Source organism: Lithobates pipiens, unplaced genomic scaffold (assembly GCF_037356315.1).
Source record: "Lithobates pipiens isolate NorthernLeopardFrog02 unplaced genomic scaffold, aLitPip1_a1.2 Scaffold_1, whole genome shotgun sequence".
Taxonomy (NCBI): Eukaryota; Metazoa; Chordata; class Amphibia; order Anura; family Ranidae; genus Lithobates; species Lithobates pipiens.
In genome coordinates this window covers 226,620,884-226,637,285 of record NW_027507685.1, presented here as the reverse complement: position 1 = coordinate 226,637,285, position 16,402 = coordinate 226,620,884, and the positions used below count along the sequence as shown (strand labels likewise).

Below are 16,402 nucleotides of genomic sequence, written 5' to 3'. Positions count from 1 at the left end.
AAATGAACGGACTCGCCCACACACGCGGCGGACAGTCCGCGTGTGTGGCGACAGAAGACCGGGCCACCGCCTCTAAAAGAGCTATAAGAAGGCGCGGTGGCCCGGCAGAAGAACCGAAGAGGGGGACAAGACCCCCGAAGTCGGGAGAAGAGGCCGGTGGCGGGGAGGAAGAAAGCCGGACTCCTCCGCTAGCAAAAGAGCTACAAGAAGATAGCGGAGGAGTCCGGCGAGAAGACCCCCGAAGACGGAAGACCCCCGGAGCTGTGCAATAAAATATTTTATCTCGTGTGTTGTGTTTTTTTTTGGGTACTTTTATTTTACAGGTGAATGGGTAGGGGTACATTGTACCCCATACTCATTCACATAGGGTGGGGGGCCGGTATCCGGGGGCCCCCTTATTAAAGGGGGCTCCCGGATTCCGATAAGCCCCCCGCCCGCAGACCCCGACAACCAACGGCCAGGGTTGTCGGGAAGAGGCCCTTGTCCTCATCAACATGGGGACAAGGTGCTTTGGGGTGGGGGGGCCGCGCGGCCCCCCCTTCCCCAAGGCACCCCCCATGTTGAGGGCACGCGGCCTGGTACGGCTCGGGAGGGGGGGGCGCGCTCGCTCGCCCCCCTTTCCTGGCCGGCCGGGTAGCGTGCTCGGACAAGGGTCTGTTGTGGACTTTGGGGGGACCCCCACGCCGATTTTCTTCGGCGTTGGGCTTCCCCTTTAAGTCCATTCCAGGCGGTGGAGCCCGCGACGTCTCCGTCGCGGGCCCCGCCTACCTTGACACGCGCTCGAAATGAGCAGACTTTTCTCCGGATGGGAACAGTTTGCTCATTTCGAAAGTACAGCGGACTGGCACACACACGGGCGGACTGTCCGCTGAAACCAAGTTTCAGCGAACAGTTTTACGGAAATTCCGTAAGACTTTGTTCGTCAGACAGTCCGCTGAAACTGTCCGCTGAAGCCCACACACGATCGGACTGTCCGCTGAAACACTGTTCAGCGGACAAAGTTGGGCGAACAGTCCGCCCGTGTGTACGCGGCCTTACTCTCTTTCTCTCTCTCTCAGCTTCATGTATTACTGAGCACACTCAAACTTCAAAATTCAGGGTAAGTTTGGGGGAGTGATGCTTGTGAGACATTTCACAGTACTGGCACTTTTTAATGTTAGGTTTTCTCAATGTGACATGTATACTTAGAGCTCTATCACACCGAGCCGCGGGGGGCATTGGTGGTAAAGCGGGGCTATTTTTATCGCCGCTTTACCCTATTCGGCCGCTAGGGGGGCAGTTTTACCTCCCTGCTAGCATTCGAGAAAGGGTTAAAACCACCGCAAAGCGCTGCTGCAGCAGCAGTGCTTTGCCGGTGGTATAGCCGTGCTGCCCCATTGATTTCAATGGGCACCGCTCCTTTACCGCTCCAAAGATGCTGCTAGCAGGACTTTTTTTACTGTCCTGCTAGCGCACTGCTCTGGGCTTTCACATTGGAGACACAGCAGCGTCTGTTTTAGGGCGCTTTGCGGGCGCTATTTGTAGGGCTGTAGCGTCTGCAAATCGCCCCATTGTGAAAGGGGTCTTAGATATATATCATGATAGCTTATTTTTTCTTTTCCCAGGCTTTCTGAGGTTAACATGCATGCAGAATGTCTATTTTTCAAATGAACAAATACAGACTGCCTGGCTCAACTTAAAAGCGGAAGACATTGAGATAGCGGCATGGTACAATGATACACGAATAATTGAATACAAGCAAAGCTGGGCAAAGACAAACATTAGTCTATTTGGCTTGAAGTTTATTGATGTGCTCCTATTACGTTACATTGATAATGCCCAAAAAATCTTCAGAAAAATCGATAAGAAACTTGGGATTGAAGGTGAGAGATTAGATTGTAATAGTATTGTAAGCTCTGATCTTCTGCCTCAGCAGAAATCACATAATTAAAGTTACATTGTTATTTATTCTTGACAAGGTGGCAGTGCCCCCTGATAGCACTGGTCTCACTTCAGGGGAGGATACAATACATGTGGTCACATAATATCTGAGTGTCTGGAAAACTTACTATAGACATTGTGGTTGCAGGTCTAAACAGGGAGCAGATAGATATATGATGAGTCTTCTAGACTTCTAAGTTTGGTGTCACCATTCTAAATCATTTGCCTCTGTGTGTAAATTTCAGCTTGCGCTATTGATAGCTGTAAACAGCAGAGTTTTGTTTTCCAACAAGGGATTTAGAAGAGCCTGTGAAACATACAAAGAATCTCAGAGCTAGATAAGACAGTATGACAACATGAAATCAGCCTAAAGTTCTTTCTGCTAGCTGGATAGAAGACTACATCTACCTGATTAACCATTGCAATACCAGACACTTTCACACTCTTCCTGCCCAGGCCAATTTTCAGCTTTCAGCACTGTCACATTTTGAATGCCAATTACTCAGTCATGCAAAACCGTACCCAAATTCAATTTTTATCATTTTTTTCACACAACTAGAGCTTTCTTTTGGTGGTATTTGATTACCACTGACATTTTTGTTATTTCTTTTTTGGGCTATATAAATGAAAAAATACAAAACAAATTGAAAAAAAGCCCACATTTTTCTTTGTTTCTGTTGTAAAATTTTGCAAATAAATAGTATTTCTTTATAAAGGTATGCCAAAATGTATTCTGCTACATTTCTTTGGTAAAAATAACCAAAATCAGTGTACAATATTTAGAGTGTAGGAAAGTTATAGAGTCTACAAACTATGATATAAATATTTGAAAATTGTTCAATCCTGATGTGCTGACTGCTTACTGCATCTCATTTCTTGAGACCTTAAAATGCCAGGAAAGTACAGATACCCACAAATGACCCATTTTTGAAAATGTGGGCATCTGAAGTATTTAGTAAAAGGCAGGGCAAGTTTTATGAAGTATTTTTTTGGAAAATGAAGAAAATAAATGTAAAAAAAATATATATTTTTACATACTGTCACCAGGGCAGTACAGCATCATCATATGACTGGTATGCCATGATCAGGGATACTTACTGGTGACAGTATGCAAAAAAAGTGATCTTATTTTTTTTTTTTACATTTTCTTTTCTTTTTTACAATTTATTTTTACATACTGTGCCTAGAGCAGTGCAGTGTTACCATACTGACACTGTACTACTCTGGGGAGGTGATATTTTGCACAATGTTAATCATTTTTATGAATGGCATCCATTCATTGCCAGTGTGTACTTTTGTGATAGCTGTGATTTGCCACAACTTTCACGTGGTACAGATGTGCTGTGATTAGCCATATCTGTACCTTGTGATCACTGTGGACAATCACAGAGATCACCGCAATAGTACACAATGAGTAACTATGAATGAAAATGTGAATTCATTTGTGTACATCTGTCATGTGATTGCTCACAGTGATCACACGGGTGCCAGATCCTGCTACAGCACGTCACTTAGGGAATGAGCGAGGCGTGTGACTGGGAAGAAAAAGAGCCAATCTCAAATTTCTACTCTGGCTCTGTGCTCTACATACACCAAATAGTGAGCAATCATCAACTGCCTCTCTTAGACAGCAGCTGTTTAAAGGTCCTTGCCATATGGCAAAAATGATTCCCACAGTGCTATCTATACTTAAATGAGATTTAAAAGAGACTTTTATTTATTTATGTATTGTTTGTAATTAGGGATGAGCCGAACACCCCCCTGTTCGGTTCGCACCAGAACCTGCGAACAGACCTAAACTTCGTGTGAACTTTAGAACCCTATTAAAGTCTATGGGACTCGAACGTTCACAATCTAAAGTGCTCATTTTAAAGGGTAATATGCAAGTTACTGTCCTAAAAAGTGTTTGGGGACCCGGGTCCTGCCCCAGGGGACATGGATCAATGCAAAAAAAAGTTTTAAAAATGGCCGTTTTTTCAGGAGCAGTGATTTTAATAATGATTAAAGTGAAACAATAAAAGTGTAATGTTCCTTTAAATTTCGTAGCTGGGGGGTATCTATAGTATGCCTGTGAAGGGGCGCATTTTTCCTGTGCTTAGAACTGTCCCTGCACAAAGTGTCATTTGTGCAGGAAAAAAAGTCTTTTAAAATCACTTGCGGCTAAATTGTCGGCTCCCCGTAATACAGAGAACACTCAATGAGTGTTCTCTGTATTAGCCGACAATTCATTCATTGATAAAAAAAAAAAAGCGTGCGGGTTCCCCTAAATTCAATTACCAGGCCCTTCAGGTCTGACATGGATATTAAGGGGAACCCCGTGTCAAATTAAAAAAAAAATTGACGTGGGGGTCCCCCTAAATATCCATACCAGACCCTTCAGGTCTGATATGAATATTAAGGGGAACCCCGCATCAAAAAAAAAAATTGCCGTGGGGGTCCCCCTAAAAATCCATACCAGACCCTTTATCCGAGCACGCAACCTGGCAGGCCGCAGGAAAAGAGGGGGGGATGAGAGAGCGGCCCCCTCCCTCCTGAACTGTACCAGGTCACATACCCTCAACATTGGGAGGATGCTTTGGGGGTCTGTGACCCCTCAAAGCACCTTGTCCCCATGTTGATGAGGACAAGGGCCTCATCCTCACAACCCTGGCCGGTGGTTGTGAGGGTCTGCAGGCGGGGGGCTTATCAGAATCTGGAAGCCCCCTTTAACAAGGGGACCCCCAGATCCCGCCCCCCCCTGTTTGAAATGGTAAGGGGGTACAAAAGTACCCCTACCATTTCACAAAGAAAGTGTAAAAATGGTTAAATAAGACAAACACACTTTTGAAAATTCCTTTATTAAAACTAAAAAAAATAAAAAAAAGATTCCAGCGGTGCTAATCCACTCTTGCTATCCAGCGACGAATCTCCGGGGTCCAGCGATGGATGATCATATCCAGCGACGGGGGATCTCTCAGTCCAGCGCTGTCCATACATCCTTCTTCTGTCTCCACTGCGGAGACTGCGGAGATCCCAGCGCTGACGTTTCTTATATTAGGAGGGCGGGGCCACCCGTCACCTGACCCCGCCCCTCTGACGCTGGAGAGGAAAGCCAGGGGTTCCCCAGTGACGTGTGGGTGACCCCGCCTCCTCTGATGTAACGGAAACCTGCGTTACATCAGAGGGGGCGGGGTCACCCACACGTCACTGGGGAACCCCTGGCTTTCCTCTCCAGCGTCAGAGGGGCGGGGTCAGGTGACGGGTGGCCCCGCCCTCCTAATATAAGAAACGTCAGCGCTGGGATCTCCGCAGTCTCCGCAGTGGAGACAAAAGAAGGATGTATGGACAGCGCTGGACTGAGAGATCCCCCGTCGCTGGATATGATCATCCATCGCTGGACCCCGGAGATTCGTCGCTGGATAGCAAGAGTGGATTAACACCGCTGGAATCTTTTTTTTATTTTTTTTTAGTTTTAATAAAGGAATTTTCAAAAGTGTGTTTGTCTTATTTAACCATTTTTACACTTTCTTTGTGAACTCGAAGCTCATCCCTATTTGTAATATATTATTAGCAGCATTTAAGTATAGATAGCTCTGTGAGAAAAATTTTGACACAGGTAAAAAGGAAAGCTTTTTTGAGAACTATATTTTTTATTTGTAATCATAAAAAATAATGGAAATACACAAAAAAGCAATATGCGCCCCCTATAAATGGCTTTAAATCTAGTATCTAAAATTTCATAAGATTTAATATGTTAATATCATTTTTAAATGTTGTTTTCAGTATTTTAAAATCTACAACTTTCATAAAAATTAGGGTTGCACCGATACCCATTTTTTAAGACTGAGTACAATAGTTTTTTTCAAGTACTCGCTGATACTGATATTTTTTTTAATATCATGGGACAGTGGCGCTAATATGATGGGCACTGATGACGCGTGGACTGTGTCAGTAGTTTTTATTTTTTATTTTCTTTTACAATTTCTTTCATTTTTTTACAATAAATATTTTTATTATTTTTTACAATTTATTATTTTGTTATTTTTCCTTTTACAGTGCTTTTTTTTAGGGGGGGTGGAAGGGGGGGTATGTACGATGGCAGAGTTTTTTTTTATTATTCTTATTTTTTAAATTTTATAAACCCTGTTGGGGGGGGGGGGGGGTGATGAGATATCAGGGGTCTAAACATACCCATGATGTCTCCCCTTTGAGACAAAGAAAGGGACTGGGGACACAGATTCCCCAGTCCCTTTCTCAGTTCTCAGCAGCCTCAGCTGCACTGCTGATGAATGGACAGGAGACAGGCTCCTGTTCATTCATAAACTGAGGCATACTAAACACAGTTTACAAGGCTCAACTATGAATAGACAGATACAAAAGAGCTCACTGCACATCATGTATCAGTATACATGATTTTTAATTTTTCTGTACTGTTCTATTCATGTTGTGTATTTTTCAATAAATAGTGTTTATTTTCATACCTCTTTGTTGTTTCCTATGCCTTCAAAGCCCACCCTAGGTTTACTGTTATAGTAAACCTTTTTTTCTTTTTTATTCCCCTTAATTTACGGATGTGGCTATGTGAGTGCGCTTTTTTTCTGTTCATTACTATGAATGGACAGAGTCAGTGATCACTGACTTTGTTCATTCAGTAAAGGAAGGAGCCAATAAATTACATATTTACTGGCTCCTTCCTTCCTTCTCCATCCTGACAGATCTGGGGCAGGGGGAACTGGAGGAGGACAGAGGGAGTGAAGGAGCACAGAGGAGGACCAGAAAAGCAGGAATGAGGACACAGGGGGACTGGAGGAGCAAGGAGGAGGACACGGAGGGGAACTGGAGAAGCATAAAGGAGGACACGGAGGGGGATTGGAGGAGGAGCACAGAGGGCGGGGGGAGCCTGGAGGGGGACCGGAGGAGCAAGAAGGAGGATAAGAAGGGGGACTGAAGGAGGAGCACAGAGGGGGACTGGAGGAGCACACGGAGGGGGACTGGAGAATGACACAGGGGACAGTCAGGGGTGATCAGTGTGGCGGCGGGGGGAGTTACAAGCACCCATCTCCCTGTATAGATTTCAATAAAGCAGCTGTAAGCCACAGAGGGAGAGAGAGGAGAAGAAGCGCCTGTCTAAGGCTCCTTTGACACTAGCCGCCTCCAAAGTTTGCACGATTTTCAGTGAAACTTTGGAGTTTGACTTTGATACGACTTTTATATTCTCTGGCATTGAAGCCTTGTCAAAGTCAGATCAAAGTAGTGCAGGAACCTTTTCTGAAATCATAGCGACTTCAGTAGTGTCACTTGGAATGGCTCTCATAGAGATACATGGTATTTCACATATCCTGCAAAATTGGGTCTCACAAGTCAGATCCTAAGTCACACAAATGTGAAAGGAGTCTTATGCAGCCCTGCTGGAAATTAAAAATGACTGTGCTGACCCACATTGCAGAGGCAGGGTCCACTGTTATTTCTATCAAGAAGCCATTCAATAGCATTGATGTGCTGCTGAGGCAGTTTGAAAGAGGTTGAAAAAGTCTGGAAAAGACATATAAAAAAGAATGCAAAGAAAGGTGAAAACTGTCTTTTATGGGAAAAACTGTCAATTGTTTATGATAGTCATTGCTTTAACTGCTTTCCAACTCACGGAGAGCGGCTCTGCTGTGCCGGATCACGTACCTAGTACATAATACAGCACTCCCAGGTAGGGGGCATGTGCGTGCTATGATTAGGCACAGCACAAATCAATTAGTGGGTGCCAGCCAATGGATTCGTTCTGGTACCCGCTGATCACCAAGGAGAGACATAGAACAGAGCTCTGTCTTGTTTGTCTGTCAGCAGGGATGTGGTGGATTTTATTTACCTCAATGCAATAAAATCTATCAGATCAGGGCGGACTGGGAATAAAAACCATCCCTGGAAATAATTTAATACCAGCCTCATAGCATTATTATACCAGCCCAATGTCATTATTTTCTTGCTTTTTAAAGCATATTTGAAGAGTGTATTATATATAGATAAGACAGATATGAAAGCACATAGGGCTAAGGATTTATATAGTATATCACAAAAGTAAGTACACCCCTCAAATTTTTGTAAATATTTTATTATATGTTTTCATGTGACAACACTGAAGAAATGACACTTTGCTACAATGTAAAGTAGTGAGTGTACAGCTTGTATAACAGTGTAAATTTGCTGTCCCCTCAAAATAACTCAATGCACAGCCATTAATGCCTAAACCACTGGCAACAAAAGTGAGTAAACCCCTGAGTGACCAGATTGCCAAGACCCTGAAACTGAGCTGCAGCACGGTGGCCAAGACCATACAGTGATTTAACAGGACAGGTTCCACTCAGAACAGGCCTCACCATGGTCGACCAAAGAAGTTAAGTGCACGTGCTCAGCATCATATCCAGAGGTTGTCTTTGGGAAACAGACGTATGAGTGCTGCCAGCATTACTGCAGAGGTTGAAGAGGTGGGGGGTCAGCCCATCAGTGCTCAGACCATATGCTTTCATCACCCACTGCATCAAATTGGTCTGCATGGCTGTTGTCCCAGAAGGGAGCCTCTGCTAAAGATGATGCACAAGAATGCCCGCAAACACTTTGAGACCAAGATAAACTTATTTAGTTCAGATATGGTCAAGCGTTTGTGGCGGCAACCAGGTGAGGAGTACAAAGACAAGTGTGTCTTGCCTACAGTCAAACATGGTGGTGGGAGTGTCATGTTCTGGGGCTGCATGAATGCTGCCAGCACTGGGGAGCTACAGTTCATTGAGGGAACCATGAATGCCAACATGTGCTCTGACATACTGAAGCACAGCATAATCCCTCCATTTGGAGACTGGACCACAGGGGAGTATTCCAACATGATAATGGCCCCAAACACATCCCTCCAAGACAACCACTGCCTTGGTAAAAAAGATGAGGGTAAAGGTGATGGATTGACCAAGCATGTCTCCAGACGTAAACCCTATTGAACATCTGTGGGGCATCCTCAAATGGAAGGTGGAGGGGTGCAAGGAATCGAACATCCATCAGCTCCATGATGTCATCATTGAGGAGTGGAAGAGGACTCCGGTGGCAACCTGTGAAGTTCTGGTGAACTCCATGCCCAAGAGGGTTAAGGTAGTGCTGGAAAATAATGGTGGCCACAAAAAATATTGACACTTTGGGCCCAATATGGACATTTGTACTTATGGGTGTACTCACTTTTGTTGCCAGCGGTTTAGACATTGATGGCTGTGTTGAGTTATTTTGAGGGGAGCGAAATTTACATTGTTATGCAAGTTGTACCCTCACTACTTTACACTGTAGCAGAGTGTAATTTCTTCAGTGCTGTCACATGAAAAGATATAATAAAATATTTACAAAAATGAGATACTGTATATATAAAACAGCAAATTTCAGTTAAAGTAGTAAAAGTGAAGCAATCATCAAGGGGGACACCTGGGGCTCTGGGAATGTGAGAGGGACTCTGGTGACCAGAGACTACCTTCCACAGAAAATACACTAAGGTAAGAGGGGTTGTTAAGGATATAGGGGGAAACCTTTAAATCCGTGCCTCCTTATATTATTGTATTCACTCCCCCCTTACAGTGACCCCCCTCAGACTGGCCTAGCAACGCTGTCACTGACCTCCTCTCAGGTGCACCGTGCAGGGATCAGTCAGTCAGCTCCACCTTGGTGGCTCTGGTTTTCCTATAGTCTCCTCTCCACAGTCCACACATGTCTGACTTCTCCCATGACCCCCATCTCGGCGGCTCTCCCACTCTTGACTCCTCTCCAGACACCCTCAGAGACTGCAGACATGATATAAGACAAAAGATGGTCAGAGACTGCGGGCATAGTACAGGAGATTTTCAGAGGTTGCGGGCATAGTACAGGCGATGGTCAGAGGCTGCGGGTATAGTACAGGAGATGGTCAGAGGCTGTGGGCATAATACAGGAGATGGTCAGAGGCTGTGGACATGGTACAGGAGATGGTCAGAGACTGTGGGCATGGTAAGGAGATCTCAGGGGCTGCGGGCATGGTACAGGAGATGTCAGAGGCATATTACAGGAGATGCAAATCAATAATACACTCACTAATGCCCTTTCATCTGTGTATTTACCACTGCGCTTCCAGCAAAAAAAACCTTCCCCACTAAGCAGCCACTTAAAATAATGTGTGATTTCTGTGTATTTGTTCCTATTATAAATAATTGAAACACGTGGCGCTAAACCAAGTGACTATTACACCACTAAATATTATACTACAAAGTGCATCAAATATAGCTGAAAAAAGGGGGCGTGGCGATCGTCCAGCATGATGGCCGCATAGAGAGGAGCTCCGCTCTACATGGGGGGAATTAACACACATACAGCCAGAAGGAAAGAGTACAGAGCACGGCGGAAACACCGGAGATTAGCGCCCCAGCGACACAATGACAACAAAGAGGAGGCAGTCACAAGCAATTAAACTGCCGGATTTTTATCCGGCAGTCGGCAGAGGACTACAATAAGATGGCGATGGGAGACACACACCTCCGCAGACACACAGCTCTCAGCCATCCATCCCACCGGAGCTAGACACAGTATCGTAGAGGCAGGAGGGTGAGCAGGACACAGCGGAGGAGTCAGACTCCAGCGACACACTCTCCCCCTGCATCTCACCTTTGTCAAGAAGCCCTGCTAAATCCAAGCCTAGGCTGGAATTTGAAATGATCGGTGGCTACACAGGGACATCACAGTGTATGGAGGTGAGCGACCCACAGAAAAAAGTGACACATAACAAGCCATACACAGATCCTATGTCCCAATTCCCCACAACAGAGCAACCAATTTCTGATATCACTATGAAAGAAATGTTAATGTCACTGCATACAATCTGATTTTATCGCATGTATTCAGCAGTGCAAGGAGGAAATAAGGGACATAGGAGACAGAGTACATAAAGTTGAAACACAAATGTGCGAGGTTACGTCATCCTTTAACGCATTGGTGGTCTCTCACTCAGCACAACAACAGACCGTATCCCAGATACAAGCGAAATTAGCAGATCTCGAAGATCGCTCTCGCAGAAATAATTTAAAACTTCAGGGAATACCCAAATCTATCTCCCACAACATCTGATGCAATTTACCCGAGAGCTGTTTCAAGCAGTTATTCCATTGTTAACTCAAACAGATATTATTATCTATAGGATACACAGGGTGCCAAAACCGTCTTTTCTACCCCAAGAAATCCCCAGAGATGTTTTGTTAAGAGTCCACTTCTTTCAAGTCAAAGAAAAAATTTTGGAAGCATTTCGTAAGGCTGAGAATCTACCAGAACAAGCACATAACATACAGGTTTTACCCGATCTGTCGCAATATACTCTCCAACAGCGTCGCAACATGGCAACACTCACCAAAGCATTGCGTAACCACAAAATTATGTACCGTTGGAAATACCCAGCCAAACTTAATATTACTTATAATGGCGCAAATCATCTGGTAAATTCGCTGGAGGAAGGAATCCACCTGCTGCAAAATTGGCAAATTTTGATACCAGAACGAGCCCAAAACACACCTCCATATCCACAAGGCCCACCTCCAAGTGGAAAAATCTTACAAGATTGGTCAATCAAAATGCAAAGGAAATCCACCACAAAACATCACTAAGGTCATCATACAGATCTCTGTGTGCTTTACGAGAACACTAGAATTCCCCCAGTGTTGGACAATTGGTACCTGACACCGTACCTGACCCCACCGTTGTAGGCGTCTTTTTCGCCTGTCCTTTGGATCTTTGTTCTTAAGTTTGTTTTGGTTCACAAGGTTATGAGGTTCCCCGTTGGGAACTGCTCAGATGTTCTTTACGGATCTAACGGGAAAATGGAGCGTCGGATGTATGGTGAACTTTTCTTTTATTTAGGATACAGTGGACAGGAATTTTTTGGTTTATTTTCCCTTTGCCCGGATAACTTGTCTCAGACAATGGCTGAATTGATATACGTTTCTGAAGTACTCATACCTTTCTCTCATCACCCTCTAAGCAGAACTCCAATCAACATTCTGGCACGACTACCAACAACATCAAAAAACTCCAATCAACATTCCGGCACGACTAACACTTATGGGTATTAGAATTCTATCTATAAATGCAAGAGGTTTAAACCATCCTGCTAAACACAGATCTGTATGGAGGGAAGCCGACCTTCACAAAGCGGACATATTAACAATACAGGAAACCCACTTTCACAAGCAAGCGACTCCAAAATGCTCTCATCCGAACTTCCCTCATGTCTTTCAAGCTTCGTTCACTTCAAAAAAGAAGCGTGATGGTAGCTATAAGGGACACAATATCCTTTGAACTCAAAAAGTCTATAATTGACCCTGAAGGACGATTTATAATATTGGTTTGTATAATAGACAATTTACATGTGACATTGGCTAATGTGTATGCTCCCAACTCACACCAAATTAAATTTATTAATAAGGTCATAAGGAAAATCTCTCAGGTACGGGAGGGGAACATACTATTATGTGGAGATTTTACTTGTATCGTAGATGAAAAACTGGATACCACTTCCTCGTGGGAAGAGACATCCCTTTCGTTTTAGGGATCTCCTTCTTCGGGAGGAGCTATTTGATGTGTGGAGGTGTCTGATTGCAGGCGAAAAATCGTTTACATTCTATTCAAGTATTCAATTCTATAAAGTTCAGAGATCCAAAACCAAAATCTCACACATATATCATCCTAAGACCTTGTACACACGGTCGGAGATTCCGACAACCAAATCCGTCTGATTTTGTCCGTCGGATTTTGTCCGTCGGATCTTGTCCGAAACTGTTGCATACACACGGTCGGACAAAGTTGTTGAAAAATCCGATCTTTCAGAACGTGATGACGTAATTTCGTTACGATTGGACTACGTTCAGGCTAGTAGCCAATAGCTTTGATGTAGGAATTTGATCTGAGCATGCGTGGCACTTTGTCCGATCGGAATTCTCTACACATGATCGGAGTATGTCCTATCGGACCAGTTTGTCGGAAAATATTTCCAGCAAGTTGGAAAATTTGGTCCGACGGATATTCCGACGGAAACAGTCCGATGCATACCACACACAGTCGGATTATCCGACAACACGATCCGATAGGACACATTCCGACGGATTCTCCGACCATGTGTACAAGGGCTAAGAGCTCTTCGAAGCTAATAAACTCCCAGGAGATAGCGGACGATTTTGCGGACTACTATTCGTCATTATATAACTTAGCAGATGACCCGGACACTGCCCAACCATCTATTAAAGATATCGAGGAATTCTTAGCTAAACTCAATCTTCTCATATTATCAGAAGATCACATCCACATATTAAATGCCCCTTTTTCAGCCATAGAAATAGAAAAGACCATAATATCCCTACCCTCAGGAAAATCCCCAGGTCCAGATGGACTGACAAATTCGTACTATAAAGTATTTAAACACACTCTTTATTGATCCTATTTAATGAAGCCCTTGATAAAGGTACATTTCCAGAAGAGATGCTAAAGGAGTATATTGTCACTATCCCCAAACCTGGCAAAACTCCTGATACACCAGCAAATTTCCACCCAATATCATTGCTGAACACAGATATCAAAATTTATGCCAAAATGCTCGCTTTGAGATTGCATGATATCTTACCATTATTAATTAAACAATATCAGTCAGGATTTACCAAAAATCGTCAGGCATCCGATGCCACTAGACGTTTAGTAAACATTATACACCTAGCAGAATCACGAAAAATGCCTTCTCTGCGTCTCTCTGTAGATGCAGAGAAGGCGTTTGACAGAATTCATTGGGGCTATATGGAAAAAGTCCTATGTAAATTTGGCTTTCAGGGAAATTTTCTCTCTGCGACGTTAGCCCTATACGCAAACCCATCCGCGCAAGTCCTCACATCCGGACTCGTCTCTAAAAAATGTAAAATAACAAATGGAATGCGCCAAGCCTGCCCGCTTTCTCCATCCATATTTAACCTAATGATGGAACCTTTGGCAGAAGCAATAAGAACTCAACCCCATATTACAGGATTTAAAATACAACAAGACACACATATAATAAATGTATTTGTGGATGATGTTATCTTAATTCTCACAAATCCTATCATATCACTAACGTTTGCACATGACACCCTTAATCACTTTAGTAAACTTTCCTATTACAAAGTCAATTTTAATAAATCCCTCATACTAGACTTAGGCATAAACCACCACACTCGAACGCACCTACAGCAACACTTTCCATATACATGGGCGGAAAAGCAGATACCCTACCTAGGAATTCTCCTGATGGCAAAGGTAGCACAACTAGCATAAACCAACATTAAGCCTTTAATAGTGAACATACGGGAATTGCTTAATCACATTGCAAAGGTGGAAATGTCCTGGGTGGAAAAAATCTCGGCCTTTAAGATGTTAGCCCTTCCCAAAATATTGTACATATTTCATACACTCCCAATTCCACTTAAAAATTCTCATATATCGAGTCTCCAAACCGCACTTAGACACTTTCTGTGGCAGGGAAAAAGGGCAAGATGCTCCCACAATCATCTTATTCAACATCGCAGAGTAGGGGGAATAGGTATGCCTGATATTAAGGATTATTATTGGGCCAAACTTCTTAATCAAATTGGGCATTGGTTCAAGCCTATTGAGCCACAATACTGGGTAAGGATTGAGTCAGCTATACTCAAAATCCCGTATGTACAACACCTATTATTGGCAGATATATGGAAGCCAAGACCGTTAGGACCCCTCTCTCCCACTCTACAGGCATCGCTCGTGGCCTGGAGACATTTACAAGTAAACACAGATAGTGATATTTCATGCACTACTGTCAGAATTCCATTGGAAACACTGGAAATAATCCTCCCCTACAGTTCATTTACTCCCTGGAAGGAAAGGGGTATATTATGGATAGATGAACTGATGGTCCAGGGGAAGGTTCACTCATTTGAATACTTACTTAGGAAGTACGAATTATCGGATTCAAGTGTGCACCTCTATAGACAAGTTGTCTCATTTATAAATAAATATCCACCTCCCTTAATCAATGTACAGTCTAAAATTTGGAAACTTTATATGACACTTGAGCGTACAAACATAGGCATAGGTCTCTTTTATAACACAATGCAATTAAAGCAAGAGTTTATTAAAACTTCACCTATGGTAGCATGGGAGACAGATTTAGGTCGGAAATTTTAACCTAAAAAGTGGTTAGCAATGTTAAAACACAATTATACAGCTTCTCACTGCATAAATCATTGGGAACTAACCCAAAAAGTATTAGCGAGGTGGTATAGGACTCCGCACCAACTCGCTAAAATGTATCCATCCCAGTCCTCACTTTGTTAGAGGGACTGTGGTAATACAGGCTCTATCTTTCATATATTCTGGAACTGTAAAAACCAAACCAGTTACAGGAAAAAGATTTTTGGTACGGTAGCAGAAATTACAGGTATTATAAGACCTCCTGAACCTGCATTGGCAATTCTTCATTTAGGCATTGAGGAGTAATGTTCCTAACCCTTCAGAAGTCATCACCCAAGTAAACCTCAATTATCACTATGAAAGACTTTTAGCCATTAGGAAAAACTCTTGCGTAGTCTTTGACAAACAGTGGAAATGCTGGAAAGTTTGGTATACGAAACAAGGAGGGTAAAGTAAGCAGGTTATAAAGAAAGATTACACTGAAAACCATAGTGATATACACTAGATAGTACATTGCCTCATTGATACAGCAAGAACCCATACGGGGTGTTGGTGTAGATAAAGTGCTGTCGCTGACTATTCTAGTGTGGTAAGGAAAGCCCACGAATTAATGTTGACAACATGCACCATTGTATCCTGTTTAGTATGTTTAGAACATTTAATATGTTTAGCATGATTATGCAATGTGTACAGGTGATCTCACTAATATGCAATATGTAACGTGTTCCATACATTGTACTCGTTGGAAAACCTTAATAAAAAATATTTAAAAAAAAAGTGACAACCCATCAAAATATTCCTTAGTTAATAAAACTTTTCTCACAAAAAAAAAAATATAGCTGAAAAAATTGTATACATAAATAAATAAATAAAAAATTATTAATAATAAATAAACATTAAATAAAAATAAATAACCCAGTGAATAAGTGATAGTTCACACTATACATTTAAACACTCCTCAGGGAGTATTGCAGAGCATATGCAGTGTTCATACAATGTTGCAAAAATCTGTGAGTCTCCAAAACATATTTCACTTTAACAAGCAATATTGATCAGTGTTTTTTCCTCTAAAACCGCATTTCCTTCACCACACCACTGTGAGATGTGATTCCTCTCCCCCTTATGTGAATTAACTCACCGACTAAATCAGCCTCACACTCAACGTGTTTGGCAGAAAAGCGCTTTCCAAACCCTTTTTGCAGGGATGTGGATGACAGGCATACAATCCTTCACTTCAGCGGGAGAAAAGCTGACCCAATTGACACTTTCATAGACAGTGCTC

The 16,402-nt window shown here is 43.0% G+C and overlaps 1 protein-coding gene across 2 annotated transcripts in view; it reads left to right on the top strand.

The window, feature by feature from the left end:
• Positions 1 to 16,402, top strand: part of LOC143983873 (H-2 class I histocompatibility antigen, alpha chain-like) — an 83,035-nt gene that overhangs the window by 23,320 nt on the left and 43,313 nt on the right. For both annotated transcript variants that reach the window (XM_077483995.1, XM_077483987.1), the window contains exon 2: positions 1,605 to 1,862. In XM_077483995.1, the coding sequence (XP_077340121.1) occupies positions 1,605 to 1,862 (258 nt within the window). The remainder of the gene's footprint in view (positions 1 to 1,604; positions 1,863 to 16,402) is intronic.